Raw genomic sequence first — 26,318 nt, 5'->3', positions numbered from 1 at the left:
CGAATGGCCACTCCAGCCGACCTCCCCCTCCGAAATTCCCGTGCGAGTGTAGAGACAAAAACTTGTGAAAATGTCAATCAAGTTGAACAAAAAACGAAAAATTCCCAATCCGAGAGTGGAAGGAGCGAACCTCGAAGTTTTCCAGACAGCCAAAGATGATGCATTGTGCGTGAAAGGTGCATGAAGATATCTGACGGTTGTATCTCTATCCCTGCCAAGTGACAGACCCATACACCGGATAACTCTTAGGGGGCGCCTACGAATTGCATCCCACTGAGTCAGAGTCAAGGTCCGGAGATAATGTCAGGACTCGGAGTCAGTCGGGGTCGGGGAAGTCGTTCGACGACGATTTAAATTCCACAGCGCTGCCATAGATGAGCTGTCATATGTGCAAATGACGATTGACAGCTGCCACAGTCAGCATCCGTTTGCAGCTCCTCCTGTTCGCAACCCCGGTCCGCTCCCAGACCCAAAACCCATTCCTAGTGCCCGGTTCGCATTTCCAATCCCATAGCAAGCTCCTCTTCGTTACCTGTCCGTCAATTCATTTGGGAATTTCGAGGTGCTAAAACGTGCCAAAACCACAAAACAAACACACAACATTGGGTTTCCAGTTAAAACAAGACGTCGAGCATGGTCAGGGGCGTAACTTGCAATACTATCAGCAGGCGGCAGGGGTGGATTAACTTCGACACGAACTGGGCCCAAAACATGTGCAAAAAGATTTTCGGGGCGAAGAGTTGTCTACTATTTCGTATTATAAAATTAACATTTTATAAAGAGAATTTAATTACACTTGAGAAACAATTCTGATATCTTTGACAGAAATTACTTTAAATAATAGTTATACAAGGAATTAAACACAATAATATTAACAAAAAAAAGTGGATTAGAGTAGAGTCTTGAATTCGTTTGAATCAGAAATAAATGGTCTTTATATTTCCCGCCTGCCATCATAAGGCGAAAACAATTTTCCTTTTAAATTCAGACTAATAATGAGATTTTTAGTAAACTATTACGGTGATAGGAAATAGAATGTTAGGATGTTTCAAAAAATTTAAAGTAAGATCTAGAACAAGGTTCTTAAAAATGCTTGATGTTTTTAGGTGGACCGACGACCTATATAGTGTTTTCCATTAATGAAGGATCATTTTATAGAACTGGTCTACTACTGATCATCCCCAGCCAGTTCCACGCCAGCTCATTGCATAATTTCAAGTCCCTCATAGAACTCCCATCTTGAGTAGCCGTCAATCCGCTCCTGCCATGGCGACTAGCAAAAAAAAAAACGATCAAACAGGGAACGAGAAAATCTAAATGGAAACGGCAACTGCCAAAAACCGGTAGTCGATATACGGGTATATGTATATACATATGACTAACCCCGAACCACTGATAAGGGCAGTCATCCGAGGAATCCCAGGGAGCGAGCGAGACGGCAGTCGCAACACGCATGCAGCAACCGCGAGAGGAAGCGGGACCACAGGCAGTCTGCAGAGGGGCGTGGCCAAGACCAGCGGTTGTGCGGTTTGAAAGAAACCGGGTTCGGGCCAGTAATCAGTCACGACTTGGTAAGCGCGCAGGCAGCACGTCGTCGTCATCGCCAACGGGAGTCGTGTTTTCGGTTCGATACAGATAAAACCCACGTCGATAGCCCTCGACCGTCGCGTAATATTCTTAGAAAGCAAACAGCTGAACAACTATTTGAAGAACTGTGTGGCAAGTGAAGGGTAGTTAGTGATACACCGGTTATATCGGAGTGGCCAGAAAGTGTGGTTCCGGCTGGACAATATGATGGACGTAAGCAGCATGTACGGCAACCACCCGCACCACCACCATCCACATGCCAATGCCTACGACGGCTACAGCACCACCACCGCGGCGGCAGCCAACGCCAGCAGCTACTTTGCTCCGCAGCAACACCAGCACCACCTGCAGCAGCAGCAGCAGCAACAGCATCAGCATCAGCAATTGCAGCAGCAGCAGCACCAGCAGCACCTCACCTACAATGGCTACGAGAGCAGCTCCCCAGGCAACTACTATCCGCAGCAGCAGGCGCAGCTGACACCACCGCCCACGAGCAGCCACCAGGTGGTGCAGCAGCAACAGCATCAGCAGCAGGCGCAGCAGCAACAGCTCTATCCGCATTCGCATCTCTTCAGCCCCAGTGCGGCGGAGTATGGCATCACCACGAGTACGACCACGGGAAATCCGGGCACGCCGCTCCATCCCAGTAGCCACTCTCCGTCGGACTCCTACTACGAAAGCGACTCGGTCCACTCATACTACGCCACCGCCGCCGTGGCCACAGTTGCTCCGCCCAGCAACAGCTCACCTGTCACTGCCGCCAATGCAAGTGCCACCAGCAACACACAACAACAGCAGCAACAGGCAGCGATCATCAGCTCCGAGAACGGGATGATGTACACCAATCTGGACTGCATGTATCCCACGGCCCAGGCGCAGGCCCCGGTTCACGGATATGCCGGCCAGATCGAGGAGAAGTACGCCGCCGTGCTGCACGCGAGCTATGCACCCGGACTGGTGCTGGAGGATCAGGATCCAATGATGCAGCAGGCCACGCAGTCGCAGATGTGGCACCACCAGCAACACCTGGCCGGCAGCTATGCCCTGGATGCCATGGACTCGCTGGGAATGCACGCCCACATGCACCACGGCCTGCCCCACGGACACCTGGCCAACTTGGCCAGCAATCCGCACCAGCAACAGCCACAAGTCCAGCAGCAACAACAGCAACAGCAGCCGCACCAGCAACCGCAACACCCGCAGAACCAATCCCCAGCGGCACACCAGCAGCACCAGCAGAACTCCGTGTCGCCCAACGGTGGAATGAATCGCCAGCAACGCGGAGGAGTGATCTCGCCCGGTAGCTCCACTTCCTCCTCCACCTCCGCCTCGAATGGAGCACATCCTGCCAGCACGCAATCAAAGTCGCCAAATCATTCCAGCAGCATCCCCACCTACAAGTGGATGCAGCTCAAGAGGAATGTTCCTAAGCCTCAAGGTAAGTTGAGCTAGAAAGTAAACTCGGAATAGGGTTTCAATGGTTGAAACAGGGTCAAACTACAACGTCCCAAATCGTTTCATTCAGTAAAAATAATTAAAATGTTTAAATAATTGTTCTTGCTGAACTTTGTGTGAAATTTTACTTTACTGAAATAATGGAATTTTCATTTCTTTTATTTAAGTATTTTGAAATATACACTATATATAATAGAAAATTGTCACAGAAAATGCGCATACTGATATATTCTCTAATCAAATCAGATGATGATTTATGATGATGATCTCTTTATTTATTTCTAAAACTGATCAAGTAGTCGTTGCATGCTAATTGAAAATATTGAAAATCTATATTCGTGGGCAATTCGAATGATGCGAGTTTTAGGCGTAGAGTGAAAGTTTAACTGCAAATTTAGAACCCATAGATTAAGCCAAGTTGTTTTATCAAGCGCTCCAATTTCTTTCTTTTCTAGTAAATCGATAAAAATAAATTTAAATTGTGCAATTTTTAGTTAAGTTATTCACACATTCTCAGGCATTTTAAATAATGATTGCATTCTAAGGGCCACTAAGCGCGTCTCATTAGGCAAAGTCTCTGGCAATTAAGGAACATTCTTAGCTTATTGCCATATTTTAACTTTTCAACTCGTATGGTTCGCTCAATAGATCACATTTAGCTTACGGAATATATTAAGTTAATCGGGCAGTAATTATGCAAAGAAATTCTATACAGATGTATGCTGTTTTTTTTTTTTTTGAAGAAAAGCATAAGAAAGAACCTCAAGTAAATACCAAAAAGCGTAAAACGATGACTTTCAAAACTGATTGACAGGCCAAGATACAAGAATCAGTCAACCAGTAAAACCAGAAGAAGACGAATAAAAATGTGAAAGAAATGATGTCGAACGAGCAGATTAAACAATATCTTGAGTACATTTATAAGTAATGCCTATATACCATTTCAAAAACTATCAAGAATAGAATGATCACAAGTATGAAGAATTAGAACTGCAGAGATATTAGCAAGCATAAAACAAGTGAATGCGTCAGACAAAATGTCAAGAGAGACGTCCAACCGAGGGCATGTCACCTAAAAATATTCCTGTCTCTTCAAATGCTAAGGATTTCTTCAGCCCCCGGCTACAGAATCTCAATTCTCCCCGACCTCCACGCCCCTTTCCGCCTCTCATAACAGTCGCCGTTCTCCTGGACTCTCCTTTGGCACATTTCTTGCATATTTCAGATAATTTTGTCAATGCCTGTGCAGAGTCAGTCAGGTTGTCACTTGTCACATTGGCGAGTGGAGTTTTGTATCTCGGAATTAGCCAGCTAAGAAAATGTATTCGCTTTGATAAAAAAGATTCGAAAAGTCCATATTGTATGCGATAAATAAAACGTCGATTATCCGAAAGAAGCAGCTGCCACTGAAAAAACGAGTATTTTTATTGATACTTCGTGAATTGCATAAAATTCGAGCGTAAGCCTTTAATTGCTTTTCAAAGAGTTTGAGGTCAGCCGAATAAATAAATAAATAGCAACTAACTGAATGGGGCATAGGTGTTTATGGCTCACCCTGAGTTTTGTAATGTACATAATTATTGGGAAAGGTTGTAGAACAAACTTGAGGTCGCGTTTTGAATGGTTTAATATTTTAGGTTAAATATTTCTATTAATACAGAAAACTATACTACAAAAAATGATATAGTTTAAAGCATGTGGCCATGCTGAAAGGTTTTTCCAATAAAACAAATTGTATTTATTTGCTACCCACATTGCCATACTCCAGCCATCCTCCCAAACCTGTTCACCGAATTCATTTGGCCTGTGGGCCTCTGGTAATGCACTTAACCTGTTCATGAATCGAGTTGCACAACTGACGCTGATCGCTGATAGCGGAGCATCGAGCCTCGGACCACTTACAGTTCAAACGTTAATCCCCGGCTACACCAATAATCATACAAATATTTGCTTATTAATGCTGAAAAGTGTCATTTACATGCATCGTTTTCAATTAAACGACGCCACAGAGGCCCGAGTCGAACGCAACCGATCCGAGATCCCAGATTCCAGATCCCAGATCGCCGATCCAAAATCCCCACGCGCCGCACCCAAAACCGAACCTTACAGCTTGAGGCCCAAATACGAGCCCAAAAGCCCCACGGATGACGCGTGCAAGTGGAACCAGGCGCTAATATGGGGAGCAGGGTGGGGCAGGGAGGTGTAGATTGCACAGAAAGAAAACTAATTAGTTGAAAATATTAATTGTTATTTCAAAAATATCGCCCACATATTGAATAACTATCATGCTAGCCATACTTAGGTTTATTTTGTATTAATAAAGAGATCTTTTATAAGATTATTGTAGCTCGGAAATTGTATAGTTTTTATTTTAAGACCTAATAACCTATAGAACTTTTACCTATAGATTCGATTTGGAATATGGTTTTTCTCGATGTGTTCCAGGGGCGACCGCAAGTCAAACAAACAATTAAAGCGGCTGGGAGATGCAGCTCGAATCCAGAATGAAACTGGCTGCATGGGGCGGGGGCACAATTTGGGGGGCAGGGGCTGCTCCCCGGCATGCCGAACTGGAACTGGAAGTCAAGTTGGCTGTCAGAAAAAATGATTATTTAAATAAGAGTCTCTCGTTTGAGCCTCACTGCAACCGAACTGTCACTGAGCAATGATCTGCTGCCTCGTGGCTCCCCTGGAATCCCTGGGATGCCGGGGCTGCTGGGGCTGCATCTTGGTTTCTGGATACTGGATGCTGGGAGACGTTGCTCGCTGTGAGCACATGCTTGGGTCCATCTGTCATGTCATCCATTTTCAGGCAGGGAAACAGCATAATCAGCAATCGTGGTTATAAATGGTAGCGTTCGACATATTGGCATTCACGCACATACCGACTGGATGTCCGCTGACCAGGCCACGATTCAAAGAGTTCTCTAATGTGTTAATCAGCATTTTTCAGTAACCAGACCGAGATCGGTCGTGGTTGGAGCAGGAAGGAAGAAGGGGCTTGCTCCTATTGCCATGAAGATTAATGGACATTTTTACAGGGATTTGTCACTGACTAGGAATTGGTTTAAGATACACAAATACACACGTAGAACTTTCCACTTTTTCAGTTACCAATGTCAATCAATGCGCGAAATCTCGAAAATACTTTTGGCAAGATTATGATGACACCTAGATAAAACTAAAATTAGCCAAAGTTGAAAAAATAAACCGACCAAAGAAACGAAAAACTTATCCATCATTCAAATGTCAGAGTTAAGGAATTTAGAAGTCTTTGGAACTAAACGTTTGCCCCATTCAAGTGGAATAAGTGGAATTAAATATAAGTTGTACATAATTTGGCTTAAATTAAGTTGTAAAATATTTAGTGTCTTTACGAACATTTTTAGTTAATTTCTCTACATAAATACACTCCCACCTTCTCTGATTATCAGCTATCTTCCGAATTTCTATCCCTTATTAGCACCCAACTAAAGTTTTTACGACCTGGTATGGTGATAACTTTGTATGTTTTTATTAGCCTTTTGATGGGCCCTATCGTAATTGAAAAGTTCCCATCGAGGCGGGTTAGCCTTGTTGTGGTTGAACAGTTTAATTAATGCATGGCAACTGGAGGTTCGCTGCTTTTTCTGTTTCTGTTCCTGTTCGTGTTTTATTGTTTTTTAAACGATCTACCACTTTGTTCGTGAATTTCGCCCACTCCCCCGAGACACGCAAAGCTACTGCCCAGAAAATATGAAATATGAAAAGAGCTGACAAAAGTGAAGGAAACTCGAATTAACATAAATGTTGTTGGAAAAAAGAAACAGACGAGAACTTTTGGCCAAAAGGCTGCAAAGGTGTTAGTTTTCTGGGCCAGCAGAGGTTCAGCGGTCAGGGGTCAGGGGTCAGGGGAGTGGCCAAAGAGGGGCATTCGCTTGGGGTATTCAACATTTATTTGATGTGATGTTTTGATATTTCTTGACACCAACACGCGACGCGGACCGAAGAGCGACGAATGTGCCACAATGAAAACGAAATGAATTAATTACGTGCATTTCAAAACAGAAATTGGTAAGATATATAAACCAGCTAGCGGCGACCGAGAACCCCGAAACAAAGACCCCTGCCCAAAATGAGGCAGACTATTTAAATGAAATGATATTGTGGATAGAAAAGTGACCACCAGGAATGCGAGATAACATCAAACGCTTGCCCAAGCCCTGCCGAACCGAGCCGCACTCAACCTAACCTAACCGAACAGAACTGAGAGCTCGACCGGGAGCCCCGCCCGCCTGTCTGTCACCGACGTCGTCATCGTCACTGGCTGGGGCCTTTGCTGTGATCCGGGTCACCAGTTGGTTAGGGATCGCAGCGTGAGCGAAGCGAGATCTAAAACAAAACAATAATGAAAAATAATAATGAAAAACAAGAGAGAACGATATAGTTGATTTAATCGACTATCAGATACCCGTTACTCAACAACAGCGAGTGCTAGCGAGTGGGCGTCTTCTGAAATAAACTTGAGCTCCGTTTGCATCTCGAGTTTATACGAACAGACATAGGGACAAACTGGCATGCCCAGAATATATAATCCTTATAATTCTTTTAAAAAATTTAATTTTTCCATCTAGCAGTCTATGTAATTATTAAATTGTCATTCAAAAAATTGCGAACCATCAAGTTAACATAGGGAATCATTCAATAAGGAATCAACTACTTTAGTTTTATCGAAAATATATTATTTGTAGGCAAGACAAAAGTTCTATTCAAAGCAAAATTTAGATTTCTTAAAGATTTCTAACAACTTTTTTGTTAAAACTTTTAGGCTCTCAATCACGCTCCCATCGCTATCTTAGGTTTTCGTTCACCTCCTCCAACCTCAACCAAAAACAAAAAAGTCCAATCCGGGACCAAAAAATGTATGGCATGTGTCGTGACAAATTTTGTTCGCTGGCGCGCGCTGAGTTAACATTTTTGAAAGCGTATTATTAAATTTCTTTCCCCTCTCTATGCTTCGCGTTCACCTTCCCCGCACACCCCTCAGTCCAGGGCTGAGGGGTCCAAGTGCGAGGGAAACCCCCGAACCCCAAGGAGCCTAGCCTTGGCCTTAGACTCTTTTGCCCGATCAACGAATCGATTTGTTAGGCGATAAGCCCGGTCAGTACTTACAATAATTACCACTTAAGTAGGACAGGAAAGGGTCAGACTCGGATCCAAATCCCTATCGCCCTCCAAATTACCTTTGCTGCTAACCGAACTCCGTCTGCACTGCCTCCGTGACATTTACACACCTAAAATGTCAGTTTCCATAAGGTTTGACTCGATTCCAGGCGAGTTTCTCGCTACAACATGGGAAGCACATTAGTCCAGTCCGCGTGACAGGCAAACGAGTTTGGAAGGGGAGAAACTAACAGAACTGCTCCCAAAAAAAGGGAAGACGGAGCGCTATAGGAGACATTTCAACAATCAATTATCGGATACTAGGATACTTATCTTACGTTCTAGTTTCTAACTGACTTAAGCAACTATTTTGTGATTGAACTATTTCTAGTTCAATAGAAACTTATTAAACTTAAAGATCAAACTACGTCTCGAATTTGTATTTTAAAGGCCAGAGAGAGCTTAAATGAAGTCATAAAAGATTTCATAAAGTCTTCCATCAATTTGGCCAAGTTTCAACATACCCTCAGTACTCTGAGGCCAAGGAAAACGAATACGAGTAGAAGAAAATGAAACTGACGTTTCGAAACTGTGAGGCAGCCCAACCACCGCTGCATTAAAGGATATCCCCCAAGGGTGCTCTTTCCCGATGTCCTTGCTGGCGCGGTGTTATGTAATATTAAGCACAAATATACACACTGTGATGATGAGGAGTTGTTTGCCCGAGCGGACATTTGGTGCAAACAGTGCGCCAAAAGCGGAGGATACGGATATCTTATCTGCTGTTTGCATTCGCTTGGCGTTGGCCCAAGGTTCTCCGTTCCTCCACATCCGTATAGCATGGCGCCCCGTATTCCGTTTCCTTCGGCGTCGCTGGCCGCCTTAATACTTTTCAAGTGTATAATTTAGTAAATTATATAAGTATCGCGTTACGTGCCCTGACACAAGCCCAAACACACTCAGCCCCCTCCACGGCGATATCGACGATAAATGCGGCTCAATATCTTTGGGTTGGCCTTTTGTTTTCCCATCGTTCCGCTTGCAAAATTGCACAATGTCATCGCAGTCTTTCGACTTTCCAGGGAACTTTCGTTCTGATAGGGTTATCAATGTACAGCTAATTGATTGTGATTTATTTGTGACTGGACTTTTGGGGTTCAGCTCTGTCCCTACCAAACTAAACGCTATTTTTAAGTCGATTTCCTAAAAATATATTTTAACTGAAGTGCCACTGGGGGTGCCAGTGAAGTGGATTATCGCTTGCGGAAGTTGTGAAATAAGCCCAAACTGTTATCAAACAAATAATCTTGCCATGACTTAATTAATAATAATTATGCTAAATATTTACAGCTAAATAAAGAATTATGTCAATAGCAAAGGTGTATGAAATGCGCCCCGAACAGGTCTAAAAACTCTTTTTTGATGGAAAACCCACTCCACTCAAATGGATTTTCGTTGTAAGCGGCGTCGGTATACAAAATACTTTGCGACCTAATGAATCATTTGACGAGACAAACAGTAGTCGGCCAACAATTTAAGCTGTTCCCGAACTGATTTGCGTTTTAAAAAAAGTGGCCAAAACAATGAGACAAATGGTTGGGGGCAATGAAAACTTTTGCTCTGCGGTGCTCTTTGAATAGTTGGTCAAAAAGCTCGAGCATTTAGCAATTGATCTGCGAATCAAAGGGACCGCTCTGAGCCCCAGAGCTCCACAATTGTCTCGATTTCCCAGTGTGCGAAGGTGATTTCATTCCAATAATAATTCTCTCCGTACCACCGAACAGTAGATAAAATGGTAAGCGAAAGCTGTCAATTTGAAGTCCCATTGTCGATTTCGATTATTGTTTCCAATTTTACTGCTCTCGCCTCGGACTCCGTTCGACGATACGAGTATCAGGGCACATTAGGGAAGGTGTCCACCACTCCCAACTCCCGATCCCACCGATCTGACCTACCATAGCACCGATAACGGCAATGGACGGCGGACGGCGGACGGCGGACGTCGGGCGGCTTTAAAGTGGACATTCTAGTGGCCAGAAAGGTATTAGCCATGAACGCCTGAACTTCAACTTGGCTGCGAGTTGATTTATTTAGTTTTCATTTCGGCCGCTGATGGATGTATCCTATCTATCTTTAGGCCCGGGCACTAGGGATAGAAGGGTGGTATCAGGGTATTAACTGTACGACCCCATACGGGCTTAGTTTAGATTGAAAAGATTTGATTCAATGATTGAGAATTTATGGTGAGCAAAAAGAATTAAAGCGTTGTGGGAATTAGGTACTCAACTATTGATTTATATGCCATGCTCCATAATAAACTTATGGGTAATGCGACATATTAAGTATGCACTCATAAAAGTACATTAAATTAATAAAATTCTTTCCATCTTAATAACATTTTCAAAATGGTACATATAACATATTATACATTCATTTTGCACTATACCTTTGAATAAACAGAGTACTTTGAACCACATGATTCATGAGTTCATGCCCAAGTGAGTTCATTCCTAAGCCTCGCCACACTCGCCTGTGACAGTTGCAATCCAAGGACAAGCAGAAAATAACACCAAAATTAAAATCTCAACTTTGTAAGAACAGCTAAGCAAAAAATACACAGGGAAGGAAGGAAAAATGATTTATTATATAGAAATTATCTCATGTAAACAAGTCAAGTCAGTTGGCAGTTCGGCTAATGCCACTTGTCTCTTTGCAGGCCCCAAAACCACCGCCCACCCCCTCGCACCAGTCGGTTAAATTTGTTAATTTGTCCAATGGAAATTTATACACACTGATACATTTTTGTGGGGCCTCGGAAAATCCAAAGTAAACCCGAGGCCTATGAGCCAAGTCCCAGATATACGGGCCGAATTGAAGGCGACGGCCTGAAGTCTGAGGCTCGGCGTCTTGTCTGCACGAATTTCCACGGCGGCCACGAAGATTGATGATGACATTAGCATCATTGTCGAAAATATTTCGTTGAGCCAGCGAAAGGACCAAAAGCAGCAACCTTTTCTTGCCAACCAACCACTTGAGAGGCAAAATGTTTTGAAATTTGTTTTGTTGACATTTTAATTTGCAAATACTTGGTGTGTGCGAATATAGACATGGCCGCGTGTGCGAACGAATGAAGCATTAATTGAATTAAATCATCAAAAAGTGGTGGACGGAAGAGGGGACCTGCGGGAAAGGGGCGTGGGGTTCCTGGACGGGAGGGGCCATGTCAAGTGGAGCCACTCAGAGTGTTGACTGTCAGCCACACGCACACGAAACTGGAGTATATAGAAATACATATGTATTCTGGGCCAGCCCACAGTTATTTTTTTTTTTTTTGGCATTTGGCAGCCATTTTCATTCGAGCCTTTTTTCTTCCTTCTTTTCTTAGACCCTATCAAACACCCTTATTTTGCTCATTTCAACGGCTCTATATATGTATGTGCGATGTAATCGTGTACGAATACAAAAAGGGAAACTATGAACATCCACACATTCACATCTGCACATGTGTTCGTGCATTTTCGTTTGGTGATCCGTCATCTTGTCAGAATGTATTATTCGAATTAAGATTTTACTTTTTTTCGCTGCTGCCATTGAATTGAATTAACACAAGACCGAGAGAGCAGCTGTAGCTCGCACAAATGAAAATCCAACCCCCTCCATTTTCGCCCACCCCCTGGAATCGGTAATTTCACTACTTACTCACTTCTATTTCTGTGCACACCAAGCACACTCTAGTCCAAACTTAAAAATAAATCCCCACCAACAATATTCGGCCCAAAAAAAGGCTTTTAGTCGGAACTGTGGAGTTGTCACTGCTATCGGCTGGGGAATAAGAAAGCCACTTCAGCCAATTATCGCCAAAACCGGGATAGATAATCTAGCAAATAATTGTCACACAAAAAAAGACTTAAATGAAACATATCACTGGAAGTACTCATTCTACAACAGGTGATAGAAATATTTCAAATGTAGTTAACACTGGAAATAGGTGCAGAAAAAAGTCATTTAAAACAAAGCCACTTTGCATTATAAGGTTTGTTCTCTATAGAAGCTTCCACGTTATAAACTAAAAACTTTTTCCACTTTGCATGCCATCCAAGTTCTTTCTTAAAATTTGGTTATAACCCTCTAGCATATAATCCCAACCATATCACAATCGCCTCGATACAACATGCCTAATTTAATTTTCTGCCTCAAACGCACTTCAGGTCGCCTGTGTTGGGCAATTTCTTATCGGTAAAAAAGTATGTAGTACAAATAATGTCGACAATTTTGATTTTCGGGTCTATCGGATGGCTACCGGAATTCAGCGTAATCTATAGAATGGAAAACACAAGTAGAATAAACAGAAAACAGTAGCCAAAACGTTGCTATTAAGATAACACAAATATGTGCATTCGAGTATCTGTGTAAATATTTAAATCGAGTTTAGTGTTGTCTTGTGTGCGACGGCGACATAATTTTCCAAAAGGCAAACACACGATTGAGATGTTCGATAAGCGAGGGAAAACTTCTTCCGGGCGACACGAGAGACAGTTAACAAGATTAGGAAAATGTGTTCGGGCGCCAGTTGAGACATTTTCCAATTCCAATTCCCCACGGAGCGTTAATATCTGACTCAGGCAAGTCCCATTGCTTTCGTTTTGGATGTCTTTCGAAAACCTGGAACCCTTTGTCGAACAATTTCCATGTGTATTAGACATCGTGACTAATAAGCCGCGGGACGTCTGCTATGCCCATACAAAACTTTCAATTAAGCTGGAAAACTTTGCCTCACCTCTGTGGGGCTGTGGCGGCGGTTGTACATTTTTTGGGGAACGATGATCTGTAGATACATTTATGAGAATTCGGTTTTTGTGCATTTCACGATTCGTGTTCGAAATGTAGATACCACGATACGACTGCATCATCGCATGACATGTGGAAAAAGTCACGGGTTGACAGGCGGCCAATAAAACTGACAGAATGAATGGACATGGCTCGTGGATTTTCGTATTTTCGACGGGATTATGCCAGTTTAGTCAAGTCAGAGTCCGATTCCGAGTCCGAGGGTCCTAACTTCGGACCTCGGAATGCCAAAGAGTGTTGACTGTGCCTAATTAGCTGGGTCAATCCTCCCCCGAAAAGGGTTATTGGCTGAGATTGCCAACTCAATTAGTGCTGACTGACCTCCGGTCAGTCTGACCAGCGAGTTGAACATCTGTCCCGCCCAAGAACACTGCCTCCGTTTATTGCAAAATGTTACGGTCTATATTGGCTCTTACGCTTCCTTGCGATGGCGGCCATAAATTACCCGCAGGTGATCAATCACTTCGTCACCAAAGCCACCGATCGCCAGAGTTTTTGGTCAGCTTTTCGTGCACTTTTATTGCCCCAGATTAGAGCAGATTCTGAAAACTTTTGCCACATGACGTTGGCGTTGTTGTTGATTTTGATGTTGGTGTTGTGTTTAATCAACAATTAAAACAATTTACTTTTAATTGAAATATAATTTTCTATTTGCACTCGAGTTAAATATTATTATCAATTGAGCCGCTGCGGCGGCCAGACGCCGTTCCACGCACTCCGTCCGTCCGACGGGCTCGGTCGCAGGCCCACTTAATCGCCCCAAAACGGACCCCATGTAATGCCACCCGGCTCACAGACTGCCAGCGAATGTGGCCGAGTGGGGATCTCCGTAAAGTGGCAGTGGCGCCTGCATAATAGAAGTGATAATATCATTATATCATATCAAAATGGCCGTTCCACGGCGGATGACTCACGACCCGGGGAACTGTACTGTGGCGTGGAATTCAAGGACAGAGAGTAGACTACGGCGATTGAAATTATGTGGGAAATAGATAAAAGCTAACCTACGACGGGCAATTCAATATACCAATCAAATAGTACAAGGTGATCTTATTATAAGCCAAAATCCGTATTGCTTTGATTCTTTAAGGTTTTTGTTAGATTGGTTTGAAACCTACATAAGTCTTTTCATCATTTTATTATATACTCATATTATTAGACGTCTTCTTTCACTAAACCTACATTTAAAAGTCTGTGATTTTGTTAGGCCAAATATTTGGATTATTTTCCATGTGTAACTTTCACTATAAATGACTCCCTTAATTTGGCTAGGACAATCAAGGTTGATGTTGGTCTTCCACGGATTTTCCTCAATCAACCTTTCACACGAGAACTGTGTGATGAACGGGAAGATATGCGAAAGTCAACAATCGTTTGACTGCGTTAAACCTGCAATTGTAATTACCGCTAGTTGAGATGTTATCGAGTTACAGTGACTTCGCGTGGCGCCCCACGCTGCTGCAGTTACCCCCCTTTTGCCAACCGACTCATCCGCCCCTGCGCTAAATTCTGCTGCATCGACTCTGGTGTTTACATTGATTGTCAACAGTGTCACCTAAGCGCCATGGTGCCAGCCAAACGTCCCACCCACCCCCTCAAGATGGCCTTCAGCAGGGCGGGGCGGGGTGCATGCCTCGGAGTGTCCCTACTTTCCACCGCTCCACGCGCTCCCCGCCGCACCCACCACTCCGAGCACTGAAGTGGAAGCGATCCCCGATAATGCTCTCTAAAACTAATATTACAAAGTAGATATCGGTTGGCGCCGGACAAAAGCGACAGTGCCGCCAACTGGCCGCGACATGTTTGACAACCCGAGCGACACCAGCATCGAGCGAGGCAGCGGTGCCACTAGCGGAGGCCGTGCCACAGTGAAGCAGGAGTTGCGAATAGGACAAGTCTTGGTGTTTTGCGCTAACAAATAAAGTAATAGCTGCCAAGTTAGCTTCTATATCGGCAGGATTTCTGACAAAAATAGAAATATTTTATAAAGTGTATTACATATATATCTGCTTTTTATTCCAACTAAGCGCATATGCATAGTAAAAACCAAATAAGGTTAGTTAAGTTTAGTGGCAATAAAAAAACATCAAAGGTTTAAGTTTTTCCTCGAAGGAAGAAAACTTTAGCATCACTCCCATTCATCCATCTCTCCTAGAACCTAGAACAAGGAATAGATTTTCATGTCCCAAAACATGGGACGCCAACATACTGGCCCACTGACCCTGCAAAAACTCCAGACATCTTGGACTTTGCGATCTCTGGCGGCCTGGACCCGGCAAGAATCCAGACCAGGGAGGTGGAAGACCTTCTCTCGGACCATAGTGCCATTGCCGTTTCGGTCTACGCCTCAGCCATGTTGAGATCCGCGGGTAAAAAGTTAATCTTCAAAACGTCCGACATCAGCAAATACCACCACTGGCTGAACAACTCGACAGTCACTAATCCACCATTGGATACCCCTGAACTTATAGATGCGGCCGTTGTGAACCTCACCTCGCAAATTCAGGAGGCAGCAACTTATGCTGCTCCAAGGTTCTCTAACCAAACGAGGGACAGAAGTAGAGACGTCCACTTTTGGAATCCTCGGGTTAATGAGCTCAAGTCAGAGAAAAGGCGTCTCCGACGGGTTTGGTTCCTCTCCAGGAACCCTAGAGACAAAACAGCTCTCAACAGAGCCACCAAGGAGCTGAAGGAAACTCTGGCCAGGCTAAGGAAGGAGGCCCTCGACAGCTTTGTTGGTAATCTCGCGCCGGGTGATCCCCACCACAACCTGTGGAATGTTACCAAGCGCATCAAGAGGCCACTGAAGAGGATCCCGCCCATCAGAAGACAAGACAACTCATGGTGCAGAACTGAGACCGAAAGAGCCAACGCATTCGCCGAGCACTTGGAGGAAGTCTTCACACCAGCCAATCGATGTTCCCCAAATGAAGCAGCCGAAACAGCCAGGCTCCTGTCAGAACCTCTCTTTGATTCCGAGTCGATACCCCAGGCCACGGAAGAGGAAATCAGCAATTTAATAGCGGCAATGGGTAACCACAAGGCTCCAGGCGATGATGCCATCAATGCCATTGCTTTAAAGCTCCTCCCCCCTATTAGCAAGTCACTAATCACGACCATAATAAATAAGTGCTTGCAATTGGGGCACTTCCCTTCATCATGGAAACGCGCCGAAGTAGTTATGATCCTGAAGCCTGGTAAACACGAAGCCAATCCCGCCTCCTACCGCCCGATCAGCCTACTACCAGTACTCTCCAAGATACTCGAAAGAGTATTTTTGACCAGAGTATTGCCGGTGATTGAGGAGACTGGTCTGATCCCTGATCACCAGTTTGGCTTTAGGCGCCGCCACGGGACACCAGAGCAAGGCCACCGAGTAGCGCAATATATCCTGGACGCCTTTGAGAATAAGAAATACTGCCTAGCAGTAATGCTGGACATTAAGCAAGCCTTTGATCGTGTTTGGCACCCCGGTCTCCTCCTAAAGCTCAAAAACGGCCTGCCCCAGCCATATTTCAAGTTCTTAAAATCGTTCCTGGAGGGCAGAAGATTCGCCGTCAGGTGTGGAGAAACGCGCTCAGACGTCAAAGAAGCCCGTGCAGGAGTTCCCCAAGGAAGCGTTCTCGGTCCGCTCCTCTACAACGCGTATACGGCTGACCTGCCGGTGATACCGAGCCAGTACATTATGGCAGCCACTTACGCCGATGATACTGCGTTCCTAACAACAGCAGATACCCCAGCAGAGGCCTCCCAGACTATGCAGGAGCAACTAGATCTACTGAACACGTGGCACACGAGATGGAATATATCGGTAAACAGCGACAAGTCAACCGCTACCACCTTCGCAACTAGACGCGGCACTTGCCCACCAGTCAGTTTCAACGGGTTCCCAATCCCAGAGGTAGCCAATCCAAATTATCTTGGCTTTACACTGGACAGGAGACTTACATGGAGACCACACCTGCTAAAGAAGCGGAAACAGGCGGAGAACCGAGTCCGTGAATTCTACTGGCTGATGGGCAGACAATCTAAGCTACCGACTTCCACTAAGCTCCTTATCTACAAAGCGATCATAAGGCCAATCTGGACGTATGGCATTCAACTGTGGGGCACTGCATCGAAAAGTAACATCAACATTATCCAGACATTCGAAAACAAAACGCTCCGCACAGTCACAAACGCTCACCCTTTCCACGATAATGCCACTATACACGAGGTCCTCAGCTTCCCCTGGGTGAAGGATGAGATTAAGAAAAGCAGCAGGCAGTACATGCAGAGGCTTCAAGACCACCCAAACAACCTGGCACAAGACCTGATGGACACCAGTCAACGCACCAGGAGGCTGCACCGATCACACCCTTTGGACCTCTCTGGGATTAGACACGCAAATTAAATTAAATTATATACATACATTATTATATTCTTCATACATACAATATCGACAGTTATTGTATAGTTTCGCAACAATTTATGTAATCAATTAATTCTCTACCGTTAAGTTTAGTCATCAAATTTAATGATTGTCCGCGAAGGACAGTTTTAAATTAATATATCCAAAAAAAAAAAAAAAAAAAAAAAAAAAAAAAATGTCCCAAAACTTCAGTTCCATGAATAACTTACTAACTCTCCCACACCACTGTACGGCGATTGGCGGCGGCATATTGACAGCCTAACCGGAATGCAGTAGTAACTCGCAACTGTCACAGTCTGTGCTGCTGTTACTGCTACCGTGATGTGAATGTGAATGTGGATGGTGATTATGAATGCGACTGTGACTGTGTTTGCTTAGTTTGTTTGCCCGCGAGCGGGAAATTCAAATGCAGCCCAAGCCACTCGGCACGGTAATCCTGGGGCTTGTTTTCTTAGACATTCCTGTGTGCATTACGATAGGAGATGTAGAGCCCAGTTCGAGTTCGAGTTCGAGTTTCCAGCCGGACCGAGCTGGGCACTTATCGATCGATCCGCAAACAGCTCCCAAATCCCCGAAAGGTGCGCGCGAGCTACTGTGCGGATAATGCGACTGGATGCCAATTTGGGTGCCAGTAGCACTCGGAGGAGTCATAAATTCATCACTCATTCGGCCGGCCCAGTAAAATGTGTTTATTGCCCGTGGCTTCTGGTTTGATTTATAGCACTCGCAGCGGCCAATTGACTAAAAACTGTTAAACCAACTCGATAACTAAACGGGATCGGGCATTCCATACTAATATGGCCACCAATCGGCACCTTTTGACTTGATCGTCGTCACCATCATCGTAGCCATCATGAGGAAAGCCTCGAGGTTGGTGGGTGATGGTCGCATAATGACCATTAATTGGTTGGTGCTATAGGAAAGTTCCTTAAGATTTATGATTGTGCTAAAAGGTTTTTTATGAGCTTCCAGGGCCAACGATTTATGTACCCTACCACACCATAATACTCCATAAATTAAACCACAAGTTAGACGTAGTATACAAGCTAGTTTAGTTGAATGGAATCTATTCTTTAAATTTTCCATAAACTTCTTCTATAACGCATTTCAAAATCATTCTTAAGAACTTGCAATTATCCGCTTTCCAACGAGTCAAGACATGACCAAATTTCCGGACTAGCATAGGGTCTTCTCAGGTCCGAGGCAAACCTACAAATATAATCATTCTTGACCCGCCCACGAACCGAAGTGAGAGCTAATATCAGAATCACAGATCCAGAGATACACCAGTAACCGAATGCCCGCTGTCAGGATAATCCCAATATTTTCAAACAAACCTATTGAGCGCATTAAGTCCTTCTATGGAAAGGCAAACGGCCAAAAGGAATTATTTTCATCATCGTCGGCTTAGCCACGGGGCGCATGTCAAATTATGAATAAAATGCAAAATCACGCAAACAAGCCAAAAGTCAAACGGAAAGGAGAGAGTTCTTGGCTAGAGGGAGGGAGGGAGGCTTGGGGTAGATGAGCTGGCGAGGATCGGAAATCTCACAATGATTAGCTGCGACAGCTAAGGATCAGCGTTAGGGATCGACCTCTTCACTCCCTTGGACATGGGACCACAACAAAGAAGAGGACAGAACTCAGTATTACACGGAAGAAAATAATATACTCGTATTGTGTTCTAGATATTAGAAAAGCTAGTTGATAAAACTGAACTTTGATAAATGATTGGAGGATCTAGTATTATGTTTTTTGATTATTTACTTAATACTTTGATACATTATGCTGCGTTATGAAAGGGTTAATATTCCTAGATTGATCTTACCCCTTAGTACATTACTTCCTAACTGAATATCTATTTCCATTTCATAGCTTTTTGGTACAAATTTTGCACAGTGTGCCTGACAACCCTCTTTCTTACCTTCCAGCACCGAAACTACCTGCCAGTGGAATCGCCAGCATGCACGACTACCAGATGAATGGACAGTTGGACATGTGCCGCGGCGGAGGAGGCGGCGGCAGCGGCGTCGGGAGCGGTCCCGTGGGCGTTGGGGGCAACGGATCCCCCGGGATCGGAGGCGTCCTTTCCGTGCAGAACTCCCTGATAATGGTGAACAGTGCGGCGGCGGGAAGTGCCCATCCCAACGGCATGGGCGTGGGTCTGGGCAGCGGATCCGGATCCGGACTGAGCAGCTGCAGCCTCTCCAGCAACACCAACAACTCCGGCCGGACGAACTTCACCAACAAGCAGCTGACCGAGCTGGAAAAGGAGTTCCACTTCAATCGCTACTTGACGCGGGCGCGACGCATTGAAATCGCCAATACGTTGCAGCTAAATGAAACGCAGGTGAGAAAGAAAGTATTTAAGAGTATATTTAATAGCGTAATTTATTAATTACACCTTAAATTATTAAATTTGTAAGCCCATTCAGAAGAATCATTCAACCTTTTAAGGTCATGAAAAGGGTTTAGCTTCTGTTTTGTTAGTCTATTATTACATTTAGTCTATTATTGCATCATATCCATATGCTTATAATAACTTGAGGCACAAATTTAAATTGTTTTTGATTGAACGTATCTATGTCCAACTTGGCTTTAACGTGTTTTTTTTCCTTTGATTGCAGGTCAAAATCTGGTTCCAGAACCGCCGCATGAAGCAGAAGAAGCGCGTGAAGGAGGGCCTCATTCCGGCAGACATCCTGACGCAGCACTCCACGTCCGTGATCAGCGAGAAGCCGCCGCAGCAGCAGCAACAGCAGCAGCAGCCACAGCCGCCGGAGCTGCAGATGAAGTCGCAGGGCAGCGATCTGGGCGGGAATGAGCTGGCCACAGGAGCACCTTCGACGCCCACGACAGCCATGACACTGACTGCACCCACGAACAAGCAAAGTTGAAGGGCTTTCTTCGATGCTGGTTGTAATTGTTATGCTATTGTTGTTGCTGCCGCCAAAATATTGACGCATTTCGTTGTGATAAAGTAGTAGAAAGTGCAGAGAGGATCGGAAGGAAATAAACTAAGTAATTAAACAAATAATACATACAAATGAAACACACACATAGCAAATTGAAATCCGTAATCAAACGCTAGCAAACTAGTGGAATCTAGGAGTCTAGGTGCCATATTCATTAACGTAGGGGCTGTAAATACTTACACTTACATTTCGCATTGCCGCAGCTGAAGTTTATTGGACTAGCTTAAACTGAACTCAGGGTTAAATTAAAATGAAACTTACTTAAACGCACGCAGAGCAATTGACAAAATACTGATGCAAACAGAATCAAAACGGAAATCCAAACTCTAAATCTTAACTATTTAAAACTTTCCAATAACTATAGCTAGTAGAACCCCTAGTTATGTATATTCCACCCGCCACCACAATTCGTCTGTAGTATTATTAGCTAAGTTCTAGGATGCCCGAGTTATTCGTTTTGTGCTTAAAAGTAATCGGTAAATCAATCTTGATGTACATCGACGTCTGTATATTTAATCTAGTCCTAATTGTAATATAATTATAACTGTACACCACTTGTATGAAGAAACAATAAACGAAGCCCGATTGCAAATTGTTAATAAACAATGTGGACACGTTATTGCGAGTGAGGGCGGGCATTACAAACATACTATAGTATCTCTAGTAGTATGTATTTATTTTTGCTAATCTCCGAGTTCCAAGTACTCCTCCGATAAGAGAAGTAACATTCGACTGGGGATTTCTACTGGAAAGAGCAGCCCCCCAAACAAACCCAACCCAACCCAAAATACTGCATTTGATATCTTGATTAATTGCAGAGCGAGACCCATGGTCAAAATACCATATGCAAATCTATCATTTTATGGACAGACATGGCTGGGGGATTAGGTTATTTTTTCAAATTTATCACATGTTTGTGAGAATGTGAATTTTTCGCGGATTTATTGATATTTTTGCAACAGGAAATGTAGCCAGGAAATTCATCAAACTCCTTTGACCAAAGCGGTTTTGCATATGGTTGATAGATAGGGTTTTAAGACCCCATTATTATAGATTGTAAGAAACCTGAAATCGAAACGAGACTTCATTCTACTGTTTTCTTTGCGAGTGATTCATGATTAAGCCAGTAAATAGTTGCAATTTTCAAAATGATAAAGAATACTTGCTTATTTGCCTTTAAAATTAACAGATAAAATAAATAAAGAAGGAAAAGTAGTTTGTCTTAAACTAATCAAGCTAGTCTCAACAACCACTATTTCAAGAAATTTCACTTTCGTGAAAAAAAGTGAAAAGTAAAAAGAAGAAGTAACTTCTGCAATTAAAAAGCAATGTGTGCAGATCGATTTTGTGGTTGAAAACAGCCTCGAAACACAGACTTTTTCTCAATGATTGTGTTAATTACAGCCATAAAATTTACTCACTGATGAAGATGCTTTGATTTATGAGAAACCTACAATACATTTGCTAGCTTATAAATAAATGAAATTGTTAAAAAGTTTTTGTTAGGAATTTCAGCATTTTAGTAAAAACACCGAAATTCACTAAACACAATCAGCTAATCCTGTCACCAAAACTATTCGGGGATTTTCGGAGGTACCCTGTTCTTTAGACAGAGTTTTTAAAACATAAACAATATATACATATATGAAACCACTTCAGTTTTTTAAAATGATATATATGCATATACATACCAATGATGTACAACTGCAAAACTGAATTTTTTATTGCCAAATTGTACCACTGCCTTATGGCAGCACTGTAAATTACATCAGCTAAGAGCAACGAGAGTAAGTCCGAAAAGGTTGGTGAAAAGGCTAAGATAACAAAAGCCTGTTTTGGCGCTCTATCTACGGTCACACTGTAGTTTAGCAATCACGAAATTCGTTTAAACTTGACCACGAAATTAAGCGATAATTGACGATGTGGATTAGCCAGAACACCCAAGTTCGTTTGGTGCCACTAAAGGATCCGCCAAAGACCATCCGATACAGTTTCGTGGAGACCAAGTTCGGCCAGATGATGATGGGAGTAATAAATCCAATATCCGGCGATTCGAAAAACCAAGTCGCAATTGGTGTGCTTCACTTCGTGGATAAGAACAATGTGAGTACCTACAATGAAGTCCAAGAGCGGTGGCCAAAATCCGAACTCTGTAAGGACGATGATGCGGTTAAGTTGGTGGCGGATAAACTGTTCGGAGGCGACAAGGAAAACTCGCAGGCGATTCCCATTGCCATCTATGGAACTGACTTCCAGCTGTCCGTATGGCGAGCTCTGGTGTATATGAAAAGAGGAGAGACCTGCACCTACTCCCAACTGGCCGAGCGCATTGGTCGCCCAACGGCGGTCAGAGCAGTGGCCAGTGCCGTGGCCAAAAATGAGGTGGCCATCCTTATTCCTTGCCACCGGGTTGTGTCCCAAAACGGAGCTTCGAAGTACCACTGGGGCGCTGCCCTCAAGCAGCAGCTGCTGGCAGATGAAAAGTCACAGAACTAGTAAAAATCGTTACTCGTATCTTTATTGAAACTCAACTCCGCACAATGGTCTTACTGTTGGGGTGGTAAGGAATTTGAAAATGCAGACAGGCTCGAGATTGTGCACTTCCTACTTATAAACTGTACCTACAAAATAAGAGCGATACCCTCTACTCCCGATGCAGCAGCACGAAAATGGCCAAAATAGAGAGAATGGCCCACTGGAAAGTTGGAAATTCGGGCTTAGTGGCGATAAAATAACACAATAGTCCTCAATCTTACCTTAACCTTGGGATATTCGTTCATGAAGATCGTGATGATGCCCACGTAAGGCAGGAAGCCCCTGGCCCGGCCCACAATGTCCTTTTTGGTCAGCCACAGCTGGTTGGGTGCATACAGGCCCCGGTCGTCCACGTTGTTATTGTCGCCCTTGGTCAGGAACTTGACGGATCCATCCTCTCTGTAGAAAAGATTGATTGACTTGATTTTAGTATGTACTCTCGCAGGCGGCCCACTTCTTACAATACTCAGGACTCTAATTAACATTTCAGATTATATGTTATTCAAAAAATTATACAGAATACAATTTAAAGGAATCTTGTCCAGTGACTATAAATTATTTAAAACAATGAAATACTAGCTTAACTTAATGACGTGTCTTATCTGTTTGACCGGCCTAGTTTTAAACCTACAAATTGTATCTAAAATAAAAAAGGATCTATTCTGTACCGCACGTGAACTATTTTCAAACCCTTTTAGAAAAGATGTAATTCGCATTTTCCTTCACTGCAGGAGGAACACTTTTACTAGCCACTGTGTTCCATGCACCTTCTCATAAACGAGCATACGGGAAAGTCTACAGATTTACAGATCATTTCATATGATCACAAATAGTTTTCACATAGGGTTTTCAAATAGTTAAAAAACAGGATTACACAAAAGTGGCACTAACTAATTTAGTTTCTTTCCCTGGCGATTTGAAACTATGATGCTCATTCCACCTAACTGATCAAGGATATAAAAATGCCTACTTGAACAGCTAGCACCCAGCATGACATCATGCCCCAAGCTTCTTGAAAGCCCTTTCCGGGATTGGTTACCATATCCAGCCCCAGAAAACTCACTTCTCGTGCAGCTTGATGACGCGATGCACAATGGGTATGTCCCTGCCCTCCACCTTGAAGACGACGATCTCGCCGACGCGCACCGGCTCCTCCTTGTAGTTAGTGAGGAAGAGGAGGTCGCCGCGGTGGAAAGCCGGCTCCATGCTCCCACTGAGCACCACCACGATCGGCGACTCGCTGCCGGTGACCACCATCAGGCCCTTCCAGATCATCAGCGCCGAGGAGACGATCATGGCGAAGCTCAGCACCTGGTACAGCGACTGCGGGAAGGAAAGGGCACGGATCAGGATGCTATATGGGTGCATTGCCCGGAGAAGCGGTGCCGCTTACCTGACGCTTGTTCATTCTGTTGAAGTCGCCCAGCATCTCGTCGATCTGCAACATGCTGGCTACGCCCATGGCTGCGGCTGTTTTTTTGCGGTGCTTTTGGAGGAATTAGGCTATTTAAATGCAATCGAAAAGGTCCTTAATAAAACCTTCTTGGCTTCGTCCACGAAGACAGAAAATTTCCGACACGTATGTTTATGCGGAGTTGCCATACGGTGTGTGACGGGTGCGTGTGGATCTTTGTGCAACTATTGTTCGGTCACACTATTGTTTCCCAAAAACTCTCGCCTTTTTTATGACTTTTTTTTTTGGTATAAGCATTATTTAATTCTCAGAGTTAAGCTTGTTACTTGCACTCGACATTAGTTCAAGTAAGTCTTGTATTCTGGTCTTCGTGTTTCCCCTACGAATGTTTGATAAGCTCTAGGATTAAAGGTCACCCTGTACGAAAAATCACAATATTTATTCGTATACGTCTTAACTTACCAATTTCGCACATTAAAGGCTTCTTTACCTTGTTTAATAGTATTATTATATAATTTATAATATAATTCCATATCATAGTAGCAAAAGTAAATTAATAGGGTGGTAATTAAAATAATAGTTCTTAAATATATTTCTGAGTTAACGGTAAATATTAAAGAATACCCCATACGGGACAGAGCGATAGTGCTGCCAGACCGAGTAATCGATAAGTTAGCGAGTTGCCACCACAATGTGACCGGAACGTTTTCCGAACTTGGTGTGACCGCAAGCGAAAACGTGAGGTGAGCGCCATCGGTTGCGTTTTCTCGCGAAATATATATCAGCTAAGCGGAGCAAGATGGGCGACAACTTGCTGGATCCGACGCAGCTCATCAATGGGCTGGCTGTGATGCTGTCCTTCTTCGTGGGCTACCGATACGCCCTGAAGCGAGGCGATGCCAAGGACTCCGGTGCCGAGGGAGCGGCGGCCCCGTTCTCGCAGGAATCTTCGGTGTCCAGCGGATCCGAGGCTTCAGTTTCGGATAAGGTAAGAAGGAAAGGCTTCGGTAGGCATTCAATGGCCCCAATCCACTTGGTACTCTGAACTTATGGTAGACCCAAATCCATCATCGAACGCATACAAACGCATAAACGCATAAAAGTAGTGTCATTCTTTGTTGTACGGTAGGAGTTTTCGAACGTCGTACTCAACTTGCTTTAAAGTATGATTTCTTAACATAAGTACATATATAGCACATGCACATTATAATAATTATAATACCAACGCTTGATTTTACAACAAAAAACATTTCATAAACATTGCAGGGCTATGGAGGCTTGAACGACAACTTTAAGATGGTCCTGGTGGTGCGCAACGATCTCAAGATGGGCAAGGGCAAGATTGCCGCCCAGTGTGGCCACGGAGCGGTGGGTGCTTACCAGCGGGCCGTGGTCAGGACTCCTCGACTACTGCAGTCGTGGGAGAACTGCGGTTGCGCCAAGATAGCCGTTCGCGTGGAGAGCGAGGCGGAGCTGATGGCCATCAAGAAGGCAGCCGAGAGACAGCAGCTGAACACATGCCTCATCCGCGACGCCGGTCGCACGCAAATTGAGGCCAACTCCAAGACTGTGCTGGCCGTGGGTCCAGCGGCTGCCGCCGACATCGACCGGGTTACCGGCCACCTGAAGTTGCTGTAAGAACCGCACTTCGAAAACTCTCACAGGCCATTGGCATTACTTACTCACTCAAGTGCAACCCGACAATTCACAAAGCAATAGGGCGCATCGGTGGAGCGGTGGAAAGGCTGAGGATGGCGTCATGCCACCGGGTGGAGGACGAGGAGGACGACTGTGACACGCAAGCTAAGCTAAGATTTACGTTATTACGTTTACTGTGAACCGAGCTATAAAATATTAAACGATTGACAGTCCAGCCTGGAACTGCAAAGCTCCAAAACGCATGTTTTTGTAGGGGTTCAAGTGGGAAAAGAAAAATTCCTTGCTCCAAAAC

At 44.1% G+C, this 26,318-nt stretch overlaps 4 protein-coding genes across 5 annotated transcripts; 3 read left to right on the top strand and 1 right to left on the bottom strand.

Annotated features, from left to right (window-relative positions):
• The first annotated feature begins 1,555 nt into the window (after positions 1 to 1,555).
• LOC6614143 (homeotic protein labial) lies at positions 1,556 to 21,021 on the top strand. 2 transcript variants are annotated; one of them, XM_032723232.1, is made up of 3 exons: positions 1,559 to 3,025; positions 19,375 to 19,793; positions 20,071 to 21,021. In XM_032723232.1, exons 1-3 carry the CDS (start codon positions 1,792 to 1,794, stop codon positions 20,338 to 20,340), a joined length of 1,923 nt encoding a protein of 640 aa, XP_032579123.1. In that variant the 5' UTR covers positions 1,559 to 1,791; the 3' UTR covers positions 20,341 to 21,021. The 2 variants fall into 2 exon arrangements, with proteins under 2 accessions (XP_032579124.1, XP_032579123.1); XM_032723233.1 differs by lacking the exons at positions 19,375 to 19,793; positions 20,071 to 21,021 and adding an exon at positions 10,901 to 15,232 and having other exon boundaries at positions 1,556 to 3,025.
• Positions 21,022 to 22,133: 1,112 nt separating this feature from the next.
• LOC6614142 (methylated-DNA--protein-cysteine methyltransferase, inducible) lies at positions 22,134 to 22,949 on the top strand. Its single transcript, XM_002038559.2, has one exon. It carries the CDS (start codon positions 22,339 to 22,341, stop codon positions 22,912 to 22,914), a length of 576 nt encoding a protein of 191 aa, XP_002038595.1. The 5' UTR covers positions 22,134 to 22,338; the 3' UTR covers positions 22,915 to 22,949.
• Positions 22,912 to 24,556, bottom strand: LOC6614141 (signal peptidase complex catalytic subunit SEC11A). Its single transcript, XM_002038558.2, has 4 exons — positions 24,347 to 24,556; positions 24,017 to 24,276; positions 23,175 to 23,352; positions 22,912 to 23,113 (listed from the first exon to the last, which is right to left on the bottom strand). The coding sequence occupies exons 1-4, from the start codon at positions 24,413 to 24,415 to the stop codon at positions 23,063 to 23,065; spliced, it is 558 nt and encodes a 185-aa protein (XP_002038594.1). The 5' UTR covers positions 24,416 to 24,556; the 3' UTR covers positions 22,912 to 23,062.
• A 515-nt stretch (positions 24,557 to 25,071) lies between these two features.
• Positions 25,072 to 26,264, top strand: LOC6614140 (probable peptidyl-tRNA hydrolase 2). Its single transcript, XM_002038557.2, has 2 exons — positions 25,072 to 25,355; positions 25,634 to 26,264. Exons 1-2 carry the CDS (start codon positions 25,167 to 25,169, stop codon positions 26,003 to 26,005), a joined length of 561 nt encoding a protein of 186 aa, XP_002038593.1. The 5' UTR covers positions 25,072 to 25,166; the 3' UTR covers positions 26,006 to 26,264.
• The last annotated feature ends 54 nt before the right edge of the window (positions 26,265 to 26,318 follow it).

Source organism: Drosophila sechellia, chromosome 3R, assembly GCF_004382195.2.
Source record: "Drosophila sechellia strain sech25 chromosome 3R, ASM438219v1, whole genome shotgun sequence".
Taxonomy (NCBI): Eukaryota; Metazoa; Arthropoda; class Insecta; order Diptera; family Drosophilidae; genus Drosophila; species Drosophila sechellia.
Note: the sequence above shows the minus strand (reverse complement) of the source record. Positions and strands in the feature narration are given on the sequence as shown.